The following is a 14,854-nucleotide window of genomic DNA, read 5'->3' as shown; positions in this document are numbered from 1 at the left end:
TGTTATCTAGGTGGACTTGGGTTTCATTTTGGGGTCAAGTATGACACATGGCTCCAAAAGGTCAGCTTCCACCTCAGACAATGTCCAGGGAGAGGGATAGAGTTGGTAGCTAGGTAATGGTGTATGTGACAGGGCCTTTTGGTACTTAGTTAGAAAAACATCTGCTGCTCTAGAATTGGATATGTGATCAGGAGCATGACAAATTAGAGAGAGTGGAGGGCTTGAGAGAGAGGTGGTGGTGAGATAGAGCCGGCTGTCGTCAGTCTGTGTGTGGAACCTGATAATATTTATAGTTGATGTTGCTAAAGGGCAGCATATGGATAAGAAACAGCAGGGGGTCAAAATGAGATCTTTGGGGCACTCCCGAGGAAGGGAAGTCAATGCAGGTGATTTTTTTAAATGACTGGATAAAGACGAATTAAATGAGGTGAAAGTAGTCCCACCCCCCGTTAGACCATGAAGGAGACATTAGACAAAGATCAAAGGCTTCAGACAAGTGGAGAAATATACGCCGGAATTCTACAGCCCCACCCGCCCCGGGAATCGGAGCGGGCGAGGGGCGCACAATGGTAAGGTCTGTTGACCTAGGGTGGGATTTTCCGGTCTCGGTTCGAGTGAGGCCGTAAGATCCCGTCCATATTTTGAGAGAGTCAGAGTCACAGGCTGTCATTTCTGATAAAGGCTGTTTCAGTACTGTTTATGTGGATGTGATACTTCTAAGTTGAAAGAGTTTACAAAAATTTTCAAAATCCACCTTGTAGCCAGCGCTGACAGCAGCGTTATGGATTGAAGCCAAACCAGTCAGGGTGCTCTGTCAAACATCACCTGCCATGAGATCAGACAGCAGGAGTCCAACAAGATTGTGTTGAGATGACACATTTCATTCCGAAAGCAGGAAGAAATTGTTGTCGGACACCTTCACTCAGGGGCAGTGACTGACTTTAATTGACAACTCAATTGACCAACTAACTAATTGACAAGTAACGACAAGTCAACCCTCAATTTTCTGTCCAGAGATTCCTGACATCAGTTAATAAGAAAAGATGGCTTGGTGTACTAACAAGAACAGTGTGATGTATTTTGTTCTTTTTGTTTTGGGAGGGATTGAAATTAAACTAAAGTGTGAGATTTACTTTAAGGGATTGTAGCTTTAGTTGTTGACTGTACAATAACGCAATTTAATGATTTATATATGGCCTCATCTGAGTAAGGTGTAGAAGCTTGTAGAAGTGTAACTGAGCTTTATGATTTACAGTTTGTATAACAAGGGAGTCACATTTTTACTCAGATGGCATATAACTTGATATAAAGCAGATTCGATGAACTCCAGATTGTGAAGAACATACCCTACCTGAAGGTTTTGACATAATATTTGCATTCAACACTCTCAAAAACAATCAGCAATCATTTGACACAAAATGCACCAATTTGATTTTGGGGCTCCCATCTCAGGTTATAAATTCTCCCTGCAACTTCCCCCACCCTCCCCCCACCCTCGTCTCCCCCAGCATCAGAGTCTAAGCTCTCTGTCTCCCCTCAGCCTCAGGTCCTATATTCTCCCCATCCTTCACCCCTAGTCTCAGGGTCTACATTCTCTACCCTCAGAAATCTCAGGGTCTAAATTCTCTCTCTCTCCCCCTGCAGTCTCCAAACACACTCTCCCCGCCCCCACAACCCAACACACACACCCCTCCACCCCCAACCCACCTTGGCTCCAGTCTCCTAATTCTTTCTCCACCCCATCCTTCCAGTCTCCAAATTCTTTCTCTCCTCACAGCTCAGCGTCCAAACTCTCTCTCCCTCTCTTCAACTCCAGTTTCCAAACTCTCTCATCCCTAAGTGACTAAATGATTGTCTTTGAGTGCAGAAGATGTGAAATGACAGCTAAATAATTGCTTTTGAGCATAGTTGATGTCAAACGAGTGCAAGTGAATGCTGTTGAACGCAAATGATGTCAACATTTTCAGCAGGGATGTGTTTGCAAAAAATGAACTTTTGGTGCTGAACCCAAGGGAATGTTTAGATTAGATCTAAGATTTGCAATATCTGTCCTTATTAATTTTGAAAATGGTACAGAAAAACTAAACACAGTGTGATAACAAGCCTAAATTTAATGAAGAGATAACACAGAATGAGGAAATATAAACTTGGTCTTTGCTCCATTATCCAGCCCCCAAATCAGTGGCATATTGGGAACAAAGGCAACATAATTGGGCAGTGTGTACTGTCTCATTTTTACTTCAACATTATTTTCTCTCCTTTCATCTTGTAGCTTTTAGACTTCGGCACAGGTGAACACCTAAAAAAAATGACAGTTCCTTCTTAGTCTTGAAACTTTAAAAGGTCCCATTTTACAGGTAATACTGTGGCAGTCAATGTATCATTGTCAGAATATTACAGCGGACTGTGGTGGGCACTTGCCCCTGGCCAGTAGGGACCCTACAGGAAGCCTGCCCGGCCTGACAAAGCAGCTCCACCCTGGAAAGTGGATCAGGATGGTGGTCGTCTTGCCCTGACCCTCCTCTGGGAGGAAGTGGAGAATCCAGGGGATTATAAAGTTAACATATGTGTGTCTTTTTCATGTTCAGGAATCTATGGATTTTTGCACACTGGCCTGGTCAGGGTGGGTGGAAGGAGTAACAGTGAATTACTGAAAAGGTTCACCCTGAAGGAACTGAGGAACAGCAGAGATTTCAGAAGAAAACTTCCCCAACACTTGCGAGGCGCCTATTTTGAAGTAAGATTGTACTCTAATGCTGAAATCTCATGATTTGGAATCTGTATTAGCAAAACCCACTGAGTTATCGTAATCTGTAATCAATATAGGTGACCAATCAGATGAGGGAGTCAGAGCAGAAGATTCGGACAGCAGCACAGCACTTGGAGTGCACGACACAAGGGGTTCTTCATGAGCAGTACTTAGAGAAATACATCTCTGCAATGCATTGGAACAGCCTGCAGAATGGACTGGTATGATGACACAAGCAACCCCCACCCCCCTGCAACTACATGCCACCATTTTCTGCCTTCTGATCAATACAGGGTCCTCTTTTTAATACATTGATGAAGTGTGGTTCTAAATGCTAGCAGTTCTTCTGCCGCTGGAATTCTACCGCCCCGCCTGCTGCGGGAATTGGAGTGGGTGAGGGGCGTACAATGGGAAGGTCCGTTGACATCGGGTGGGATTTTCTGGTCTCAGATCGAGCAAGGCCGCAAAATCCCACTCTGTGTTTTGAACAGATGAGCCTAGAATTTTAACATTGGCATTTTAATCAGAACTATCAACATTAAACCAGTACATTTCATGTTTCTTCTTGCGGAGGTCACTGGTTGGCATTAGGAACAGGCATACTGAGCTATGTTTTCCCTTTCTACCCTATGGACCCGATAGCTAATTTTTATGATTCCCTGCAATTGCGTTAATTGATTAACTTTAATGTGCAATTTAAAGTTGGAGTATGATAGACTGTGCTTTATCTGTTGGTCTAAGGTTGTTCTGTGTTATCAGGATGTGCTAACACAGTTAAAGCCTGATACTATTACTTGTTTGAAGTAGTTGTTTGAGGTTTTATAAAAACGGTGTGTCAGGTATGGTGCTCAGACATGAATTTGGTGTTGGAGAATGCCTGATCGTCTCACTGAATATTTTAATGTTTTTATAGATGTTTAATGATCTTGGTTTGCTTGGAGGAAGGCTTTCATTAATCTTGGAGTGGCTGGGCCTTGGGTTCATGAGTGTGACTATAATTCCTGGAGCAGATCCTCAGAACATGGAAAATGCAGGTAAAGGCTGCCACTACATTCAGAATTTCTTTTTAATTATTTACTAGATTGCTACTAAATCACAAACAATATCACCCTCCATTACTTCCATTGACAGTTTTTCTCTTTAATAGTACTATTAACTACTTTACATAATCCCCTTTATTTGGAAAGGCTGAAGAATCTGGGTTGCAAACTTATTGTCAACTTTGATCCTGTCACTCTTAAAGTGGCTGTCAGAATACTTCATTAGTTGTGGTGAATTATTCTGTGTACATTTTGTCTGCTATCCCTTAACTGAATGTTCTTTCTGATGAGATTTTCAGAAAAACCCCAAACATCTGGAATGAAAACCTAAATTTCCATCTCGGTCTCAAAATCTAGATCGATTAATGATAAGGTTGTGGCTAAATTCCCCACCGCCTTTGTGATCTTGCTGCCCCCGCAGCACCTAAAGTCGTGGCTTTCCTTGGTAGGAAGTCTACCCCTAATTGGAAGGACTTCAATTCTTCTTGGCCAGGGCCAAGCTGACAGCACAGCTCACTCCGACAATGCAATGTTTTGCTTTTCCAGTTACACTACTGAACCTCACCAAGACATTGCGAGTCCTCTTCCTAATTTTCATAAAATCCTCAATTTTCATAGAATCCCTACAGTGCAGAAGGAGGCCATTCATGCCATCAAATCTGCACCGACCACAATCCCACCCAGGCCCTATCCCCTTAACCCCACATATTTACCCTGCAAATCCCCCTGACACTAGGGCCAATTTAGCATGGCCAATCAGCCTAACCTGCACATCTTTGGACTGTCGGAGGAAACTGGAGCACCCAGAGGAAACCCACACAGACATGGAGAGAACATGCAGACTCTGCACAGACAGTGACCCAGCCGGGAATTAAACCCGGGTCCCTGGCCCTGTGAGGCAGCAGTGCTAACCATTATGCCACCGTGACTGCCTTAACAGACTTGCTTTATTCTTCATTTTTGACATCAAGATTCGGACTCATTAAGTGAGTTTGGGTATCATACGGTACCTTGGATTAAGGATTGGTTAGTGGACAGAAAACAGAGATGAGAAATAAACTGCTCATTTTTGAGTTGGTAGGCTGTTAAGGGTGGGATGCTGCAAAAATAAGTGCTTGGGCCTCAGCTATTTGTAGTCCATATCAAAGACTTAGTTGAGGGGATTGAGTGTAATATATTCAAGTTTGCTGATGATACAAACTAGGTGAAAATATGAGGAGGACACCAAAAGGACAGTTTAAGTGAATGTGCAAGAATGTGGCAGATTGGGTGGAGTGTGCAATTATCCACTTTGGCAGGAAGAATAGAAGAGCAAAATATATTGCGACTAGTAAGTGTTGTTGTGAAGAGGGATTTAAATGTCCTTGTACATGAATCTTGTTTGTAGCCTTGGTGTTATCTTTGACCCCGAGATGAGGGTCCAATCATATATCCGCTTCATTACCAAGATTGCCTGTTTCTACCTTTATAACTGTGAGGAGTTTGCACATTCTCCTCGTGTCTGCGTGGGTTTCCTCCAGGTGCTCCGGTTTCCTCCCACAGTCCAAAGATGTGCGGGTTAGGTTGATTGGCCATGCTAAAATTGCCCTTAGTGTCCTGGGATACGTAGGTTAGAGGGATTAGTGGGTAAATATGTAGGGATATGGGGGTAGGGCCTGGGTGGGATTGCGGTCGGTGCAGACTCAATGGGCCGAATGGCCTCTTTCTGTGCTGTAGGGATTCTAAGATAACATTTCCTGACTCTGACCTTACTGCTGAAACCTTTAACTATGCCTTTGTTACCTCTGGACTGGACTATTCTACGCTCATGACCAGCTTCCTCATTTATTGTTAATAAACTTGATGTCATTCAAAATTCTGCTGCCCATGTCCTAACTCGCATCAAGTATCGCTCACCCATCATCCCTGAACTCGCTGAGCTGCATTGGCACCTGGTCAAGCAAGACCTTGATTTAAAGATTCTCGCCATTGTTTTCAAATTCCTCCGTGGCCTCGCCCTTCCTTGTCTTTGTGATCTCCTCCAACCTTACATTTTGCCGAGATTTCTCTGCAATTCTGGCTTCTGGAACGTTCCTGCTTTTTATTCACTCCAACATTAGCAGAAGTCCCTTCAACTGACTGGGCCCTAAGCTCTAGAATTCCTTCCCAAAACCTTCCCACCTCTCTTTATTTCTTCCTTAAATGTTTCTTAAAACTAACTTTTGGTCACCTGCTCAAAAATCTCTTTATTGAGTCACAGAATGGCTACAATACAGAAGGAGGACATTCAGCCTGCCATATCCATGCCGGCTTTCTGCATGGGCAATTTGACCTACTCCAATTCCTTCACCTTTCCCCTGTAGCCCTGAAAGATTTTCTCTTCCGGTAATCATCTAATTCCCTTTTGAAAGTCACAACTGTATCTGCTTCCAACACGCACTGCACTCCAAGCACTGCACTCCAAATCCTAATGACTCACCACCTAAAACAAAAGGATTTTCCTCATCCTGCCTGTTGTAGGTTCATTTAACAATCACCTATATCAGTGTCTTATGGAGCTTGACCCTTCTGCTAATGGGATCAGCCTCTACCTACTGTATCTCAACCCTTCATGATTTTGAATAGCTCTATCAAATCTCCTCTCAACCTTCCTTTCTCCAAGGATAACCATGATGTGGAGATGTCGGCGTTGAACTGGGGTGGGCACAGTAAGAAGTCTCACAACACCAGGTTAAAGTTCAACAGGTTGATTTGGTAGCACGAGCTTTTGGAGCACTGCTTCTGTTCCTGATGAAGGGGCAGCGCTCTGAAAGCTCGTGCTACCAAATAAACCTGTTGGACTTTAACCTGGTGTTGTGAGTCTTCTTATTCTGTCCAAGGATAACAGCCTCAATGTTTCAAATCTACCCATGAATTTGAAGTGCACCATCCCTGGAACCATTTTCTTAAATCTTTTCTGCACCCCTCTAATGTCTTTACATCCTTGCTCTGACTTGGCATCAAACTTATGTTTGATAATATTTGTGAAGTGCCTCAGGATGTTTTATTACATTAAAGGTGTTACCTAAATGCAAGTTGGTTTTGTTTGTCGTTTAATCACAGAATGTTAATAAGCAGGCACGTCAAAGAATCAGGAAAGCAAATGTTACATCAGACTTTATTGCCAGGTGGATGGAGTTTAAAATAAGGAAATTTTGCTGCATCATAGGGCATTAGTGAGGCCCCACCTGGAGCGCTGTTTACAGTTTTGGCCTCCTTACCAAAGAATGGATGTATTTTCCTTAGGGGGCTGCAAAATAGATGGTCCTGTGAAATGAGAATGAGGAGATTGGACCTCTAGTCTGTGGAGTTTAGAAGGATGAGAAGTGTTCTCATTGAATCACATAACTTTCTTAGACGGCTTCACAGGGTAGATGTTGAGAGACTCTTTTCCCCTGGCTGGAGAGACTGGAAACCAGGGGCAACACCTTCAGGATAAGAGATTGGTCATTTCAAACTGAGATGAGGAAAATTTCCTTCATTCAGAGTCTTTGGAATTTTCACCCACAGAGGGCTGTGGATACTCAGTCATTGAATACACTCAGTGCAGACATTGATAGATTTTTTTGAGCACTAAGAGAATCAAGAAATGTGAGATAAAAACAGATAAGGTCTGGCAGCATCAGTGGAGAGAGAAACGGTTAATGCTTCAAGTCCATATGACTCTTCAGAAGAAGACTCTTCTCTGAAGAAGTCACATGGACTCAAAATGTTAGCACTGTTCTCTCTTCAAAGATGTGGCCAGTCCTCCTGAGATTTTCAGCATTTTCTCTTTTTATTTCAGATTTCCAGCATTTGAAGTATTTTTGTTTTATTCATTCGTGGGACATGGGCGTCGCTGGCTGGCCAGCATTTATTGTCCATCCCTAGTTGCCCCTGAGAAGGTGGTGGTGAGTTGCCGCCTTGAAACGCTGCAGTCTACGTGCTGTGGGTTGACTCTCAATGCTGTTAGGGAGGGAATTCCAGGATTTTGACCCGGTGACTGAGAAGGAACGGCGATATATTTCCAAGTCAGGATGGTGAGTGGCTTTGAGGGGGACTTTGCTTTTATTCAAGGGATATGAGGATCAAGCAGGAAAGTGGAGTTGAGATAGAAGATCAGTATAATCTTATTGAATAATGGAGCAGACTCGAGAGGTCATGTGGCCTTCTGCTGTTCCTCATTTTAAATCTTTTTACTTCTTTCTTTCTAAAGGTGAAATGCAAGAGGAAGTGGAATACGAAGATGTAGAGGATGAGTTGATTCAAATCTCTGAGGAAGCAGAGCTTATCCAGAGAGAGAGAATGATTGATGATGATGAGCCAAAAATGAGGACCAAGAAGAAACAAGATGCCGATCTCAATGAACTGGCAAACACATTGTTAGCAATGAACCTTAACAAGCAAGGACCTCAGAGAGCACAACAGGATGAGGGTGGCTGGCAGGTAAAGGTTCTGAAATTTTAAAGAACCACTATCATTATTAATTAGACTCTTCTCACTAAAGTTATCAAAAAATGGGACAGGATTTAATACTCCCTTGCTGGTGCATTTGAAGGTAGAAGCATGTTAAATCCAACAGGAGGCTTTCCTGTTGCCCACCCTTAATTACAGTAGTGGCTGGGGTGGCCTGAGGCAGTCCCTTCCTCCAGTGGACAAATTAAGGCCATTAAGCGGACAAAATTAATTCCCACTAACAACCTTGTTCTGCCGCTGCCTGCATTTAACTAGTGCCAAGTGGTCAACCCGGCAGGTTCCCCTGTGAGGTTCAGTGGTTGGCAGTGGGGAGCGTCCCTTTTTAACTGGTCCCTGGGTCCTTCAGAGGACCCCCCAACGTGTAACTCCCTTAGTTTGCCCCCATCCCCATAGACTCTCAAACTGCTGCCTCCACTCACTTCACCTGCCCCCAAACACCTACAGAGTTCCAATTCATCGCAGCTCACCTCATCATCTGGCTGCAATACCAGCAGTGGCCACTGCTCCCACTGGCGCTACCAGTATATCAAGAGCTGTGGGCTTCTTGTTTGGGTGGGAGCTCTCTGAGATGAGACTTCTTTTCCCTAGGGGGGAACTGCAGCCTATTAACTGCTACGCTGTACAATGATTGTGGCATCTGTTCTTCTCCTGGGCAGGCTCTTCCCCGAGAATGGGGGCCACGCATGCCATATAATTCAACCCAAGGAATTCTGAGTCCTGATGTTGTCAATGATTGCTGTTGACACATTAGTACAAACTCGCCTGAGTACACCATGGCAGTGGACAACCTTGCCCGTCATCATTGCAAGTTGGAAATGGGCGTGCTGTGGATAGAAATTGGTGGGCAGTCTGCTTGTGATTTTATACAGTAAGAAGTCTCACAACACCAGGTTAAAGTTAAAGTTGGACTTTAACCTGGTGTTGTGAGACTTCTTACTGTGTTCACCCCAGTCCAACGCCGGCATCTCCACATTGTGATTTTATATGCAGGGTTGGATTTGATTCAGTGTCACCAGCCCACACTTTGAAAACAGGCCATTGTAGAAGCATTGGATCACATATGTAGTTACTTTAAAAATTGATGAAATATTTCCTCTGCGTTGCCAGATGTCGCTTATATTTCAAAATATCTCTTTTGTATGGTCATTCGGTCCTATGCACAATCTTCCTGTTTTTAAATAGGTACAACGCAACGAAAAAAGGAAAATGAAACAGAAGGCACAGGCGGAACTGCGGAAGAGTGGCTCGATGACTGCAGCAGAGGAGAGGGGGATTTTCAATATTTGGATGCTTTCCCTCAAAGACAGATGGCGCCTGTACAGGTCAGAGTCACATGCTCCTCTTTGATTTCCCTCTGTATTTCCTGTTTCAGTTGCCCTCCTTATTGACGCTGAACTCCTTGGGATTATGATTTTTCTATGATGTTTCTGCCATTTCCCTGAGCCATCCAGAGAGGTAGGAGGAGGTCTTGTGCTGCAGTTAGTAATGTCCCTGCCTTTGAGTTCTGGGTTCGAGTCCCACCCAGGACTTGATGGCCAAGGAAGGTGTGTTTGTAACGCGGCCAAACGGGTTGAGCATCAACCTGCAAATCTTTCCAAATATGCCAATGGCTGATGGTGAGAGTGGGAGAGACTCCTGGTCAGTAATGCTTGATGTGGAGTAGCGTCCATCAAGCCTCTGGTGACAGACTAGCGACCTGTTCCTGGAATTACGAGATATGGAAACAGACAAAGGTCTGCCTTAGTGCACCACTAGGTGCAGGAAAAGAATTGAATTGGAATCCAGACAAGTACCTCCACGACACCCCATTGGGACTCTGTATGGTTTCTTTTTTATTTAATACTTGAAACTTATTTTTGTTTGATTTCGCAGCCAGAGAACTGAAGCTCGCAATTTCTCTAATGAGTGGTTAAGATTCAAAATTTGAAATTCATGATATTGATGGAAAAACGAATCCATTATACAACATTGAAACTTTGCATGATGTTCTTGACCTATGCTCATTATAGAACATAGAACAGTACAGCACAGAACAGGTCCTTCGGCCCACGATGTTGTGCCGAGCTTTATCTGAAACCAAGATCAACCTATCCCACTCCCTATCATCCTGGTGTGCTCCATGTGCCTATCCAATAACCGCTTAAATGTTCCTAAAGTGTCTGACTCCACTATCACTGCAGGCAGTCCATTCCACACCCCAACCACTCTCTGCGTAAAGAACCTACCTCTGATATCCTTCCTATATCTCCCACCATGAACCCTATAGTTATGCCCCCTTGTAATAGCTCCATCCACCCGAGGAAATAGTCTTTGAACGTTCACTCTATCTATCCCCTTCATCATTTTATAAACCTCTATTAAGTCTCCCCTCAGCCTCCTCCGCTCCAGAGAGAACAGCCCCAGCTCCCTCAACCTTTCCTCATAAGACCTACCCTCCAAACCAGGCAGCATCCTGGTAAATCTCCTCTGCACTCTTTCCAGCGCTTCCACATCCTTCTTATAGTGAGGTGACCAGAACTGCACACAATATTCCAAATGTGGTCTCACCAAGGTCCTGTACAGTTGCAGCATAACCCCATGGCTCTTAAACTCCAACCCCCTGTTAAAAAAAGCTAACACACTATAGGCCTTCTTCACAGCTCTATCCACTTGAGTGGCAACCTTTAGAGATCTGTGGATATGGACCCCAAGATCTCACTGTTCCTCCACAGTCTTCAGAACCCTACCTTTGACCCTGTAATCCACATTTAAATTAGTCCTACCAAAATGAATCACCTCACATTTATCAGGGTTAAACTCCATTTGCCATTTTTCAGCCCAGCTTTGCATCCTATCTATGTCTCTTTGCAGCCTACAACAGCCCTCCACCTCGTCCACTACTCCACCAATCTTGGTGTCATCAGCAAATTTACTGATCCACCCTTCAAACCTCTCCTCTAAGTCATTAATGAAAATCACAAAGAGCAGAGGACCAAGCACTGATCCCTGCGGCACTCCGCTAGCAACCTGCCCCTAGTCCGAAAATTTTCCATCCACCACCACCCTCTGTCTTCGATCAGATAGCCAGTTACCTATCCAATCAGCCAACTTTCCCTCTTTCCCACACCTCCTTACTTTCATCATAAGCCGACCATGGGGGACCTTATCAAACGCCTTACTAAAATCCATGTATATGACATCAACTGCCCTACCTTCATCAACACACTTAGTTACCTCCTCAAACAATTCAATCAAATTTGTGAGGCACGACTTGCCCTTCACGAATCTGTGCCGACTATCCCGGATTAATCCGCATCTTTCTAAATGGTCGTAAATCCCATCCCTAAGGACCTTTTCCATCAATTTACCAACCACCGAAGTAAGACTAACCGGTCTATAATTACCAGGATCCTTTCTATTCCCTTTCTTAAACAGAGGAACAACATTCGCCACTCTCCAGTCCTCTGGTACCATCCCCGTGGACAGTGAGGACCCAAAGATCAAAGCCAAAGGCTCTGCAATCTCATCCCTTGCCTCCCAAAGAATCCTAGGATATATTTCATCAGGCCCAGGGGACTTATTGACCTTCAGTTTATTCAAAACTGCCAGTACATCCTCCCTCCGAACAACTATTTCCTCCAGCCTATTAGCCTGTAACACCTTCTCTTCCTCAAAAACATGGCCCCTCTCCTTGGTGAACACTGAAGAAAAGTATTCATTCATCACCTCGCCTATCTCTACTGACTCCATACACAAGTTCCCACTACTGTCCTTGACCGGCCCTAACCTCACCCTGGTCATTCTTTTATTCCTCACATAAGAGTAAAAAGCCTTGGGGTTTTCCTTGATCCGACCCACCAAGGACTTCGCATGTCCCCTCCTAGCTCTCCTAAGTCCCTTTTTCAGCTCATTCCTTGCTAACTTGTAACCCTCAATCGAGCCATCTGAACCTTTTTTCCTCATCCCTACATAAGCTTCCCTCTTCCTTTTCACAAGACATTCCACCTCTTTCGTGAACCATGGTTCCCTCACTCGGCCATTTCCTCCCTGCCTGACAGGGACATACCTATCAAGGACACCCAGTATTTGTTCCTTGAAAAAGTTCCACTTTTCATTAGTGCCTTTCCCTGACAGTTTCTGTTCCCATCTTATGCCCCCTAATTCTTACCTAATCGCATCATAATTACCTCTCCCCCAATTGTAAACCTTGCCCTGCCGTACGGCCCTATCCCTCTCCATTGCAATAACAAAAGACACCAAATTGTGGTCACTATCTCCAAAGTGCTCTCCCACAACCAAATCTAACACTTGGCCCGGTTCATTTCCCAGTACCAAATCCAATGTGGCCTCACCTCTTGTCGGCCTATCCACATATTGTGTCAGGAAACCCTCCTGCACACACTGCACAAAAACTGCCCCATCCGAACTATTTGACCTACAAAGGTTCCAATCAATATTTGGAAAGTTAAAGTCCCCCATGACAACTACCCTGTGACCCCCACACATATCCATAATCTGCTTAGCAATTTCTTCCTCCACATCTCTATTACTATTTGAGGGCCTATAGTAAACTCCTAACAACGTGACTGCCTCTTTCCTATTTCTAACTTCAGCCCATATTACCTCAGTGTGCAGATCCCCCTCGAAGTGCCTTTCCGCAGCCGTTAGACTATCCTTGATTAACAATGCTACTCCTCCACCTCTTTTACCAGCGTTGGACATACTAGTGAAAATGTTGTTATCAGTTTGGTGCCATAAGTTAATTTGATAGAAATTAATGTTTTAATTAAGTGGTTCTTGAAAGGCACGTTTTATTCCTTTTAAGTTCAGAAGTTCTTGTACGTGATGAGATGCAACATGCTTTCATTTGTAATTGATCGGAACCTGATTTTAGAACTTGCCACCGGCACATTGAAACATAGGGGTCCAGGGAACTCCCTTCCCAGAGAATGAAGATCTTGATAAAGGAGAAGGAGGTGGACCTTTTCTTGGCCTAGTTTGGCAGACGCAGAAATCCCATGCACAGGAGCAGCCAAAAATGTAGGTTTGAGCAGAGAAGCAACCTCAGATTGGATAAGAGCAGATTTCTGTAAATTATCCAGACAAACTTTGGCTCTCGTGGCCAGTAATGGAGCCACATTAGAACTGTACTTGAATTTCCACCTGTGTCATCCACTTAGAATCATAGAATCCATGCAGTGCAGAAGGAGGCCATTCACCCACCGAGCCTGCACAGACTTTCTGACAACAATCACACCCAGGCCCTATTCCCGTAACCCCACATATTTACCCAAATAACGTACACATCTTGATATTTTAAGGAGCAATTTAGCATGGCCAATCCACCTAACCTGCACGTATTTGGACCATGGGAGGAAACCAGAGCACCCAGAGGAAACCCATGTAGACACGGGGAGAACAAGCAAACTCCACATAGACAGTCATCCAAGGCTGGAATTGAGCCCAGGTCCCTGGCGCAGTGAGGCAGCAGTGCTAACCACTGTGCTACCGTGCCGTCCTTCTTCTTATTCCAGCATTTTAGTGTGGGAGTGTGATGTAAGGTGGAGTGTGTATTTGTTTGAGGGAACCCCCAGCAAATGTTAATGGCCCAGAAGAGGAAATACTGGCAATTTTGGTTTGTTTAGGAAAATTTCCCCATAATGTTTTCAATATTTTTGAACCTATGATCATTCCAATAGTGCAAACATATGAATTAGCAGCAGGAGCAGGCCATTTGGCCCCTCAAGCCTGTTCTGCCATTCAATAAGATCATGGCTGATCTAGCTGTAACTTCAACTCCACATTCCTGCCTCCCCCCCGAAAACCTTTCACCCTCTTATTAATCAAGAATCTATTTGCTCTGCCTTAAAAATACTCAAAGACTCTGCTTTCACCACCTTTAGAGAAAGAGAGCTCAAGAGACTCACACCCCTCTGAGAGAAAACATTTCTCATCTCTGTCCTTAATAAGTGACCCCTTATTTTTAAACAGTGACCCCTGCTTCTAGATTCTCCCACAAGAGGAAACATCCTCTCCACATCCACCCCTGTCAAGACCCCCAATTTCTTTTGATCAATTTGCCTCTTACTCTTCTAAACTCCAATGAATATAACACTAACCTCTCCAATCTTTCCTCATAAGAAAACTCTCCAATTCCTGGTGTTAGTCCAGTAAACCTTCTCTGAACTGCTTGTAACGTATTTACATATTTTCTTAAATAAGGAGATGAGTAATGTAGACAATGCTCCAGATGTGATCTCACCAGTGCCCTGTACAACTGAAGCAGACCCTCCCTACTTTTGTAATCAATTCCCCTCACAATAAATGATAACATTCTATTAGCTTTCCTAGTTACTTGCTGTACCTGCATATGAACCTTTTGCGAATTAAGGGTTAATTATATGCAATAATAATTCCTTTGAAAATTCTAGGTTGTGGTTGTCCATGTATCAAACAGATGTCCGGCGGCGGATAATTCAGCATGAACAGCTCTACCAAGCAGCGGCTGATAGGCTGGCAGAGTTGAGGCTGCAAGAAGACCTTTGGGTTCTGAAGGAAGCTAAAGTTGTTGGCATGACAACCACAGGTTTGATGTGTTTAAATCTACTATCTG

The 14,854-nt window shown here is 44.0% G+C and overlaps 1 protein-coding gene across 4 annotated transcripts in view; it reads left to right on the top strand.

Moving 5' to 3' along the window:
* The window catches only part of znfx1 (zinc finger, NFX1-type containing 1), a 55,505-nt gene that overhangs the window by 24,040 nt on the left and 16,611 nt on the right, over positions 1-14,854 (top strand). For all 4 annotated transcript variants that reach the window (XM_078236414.1, XM_078236415.1, XM_078236416.1 and 1 more), the window contains 6 exons: positions 2,589-2,737; positions 2,827-2,970; positions 3,663-3,783; positions 8,003-8,232; positions 9,445-9,584; positions 14,673-14,827. In XM_078236414.1, the coding sequence (XP_078092540.1) occupies positions 2,589-2,737; positions 2,827-2,970; positions 3,663-3,783; positions 8,003-8,232; positions 9,445-9,584; positions 14,673-14,827 (939 nt within the window). The remainder of the gene's footprint in view (positions 1-2,588; positions 2,738-2,826; positions 2,971-3,662; positions 3,784-8,002; positions 8,233-9,444; positions 9,585-14,672; positions 14,828-14,854) is intronic.

This window comes from Mustelus asterias, chromosome 20 (genome assembly GCF_964213995.1).
Source record: "Mustelus asterias chromosome 20, sMusAst1.hap1.1, whole genome shotgun sequence".
Lineage (NCBI taxonomy): Eukaryota > Metazoa > Chordata > Chondrichthyes > Carcharhiniformes > Triakidae > Mustelus > Mustelus asterias.
The sequence above is the reverse complement of the archived record's forward strand: the minus strand, read 5'-3'. Positions and strand labels throughout refer to the sequence as shown.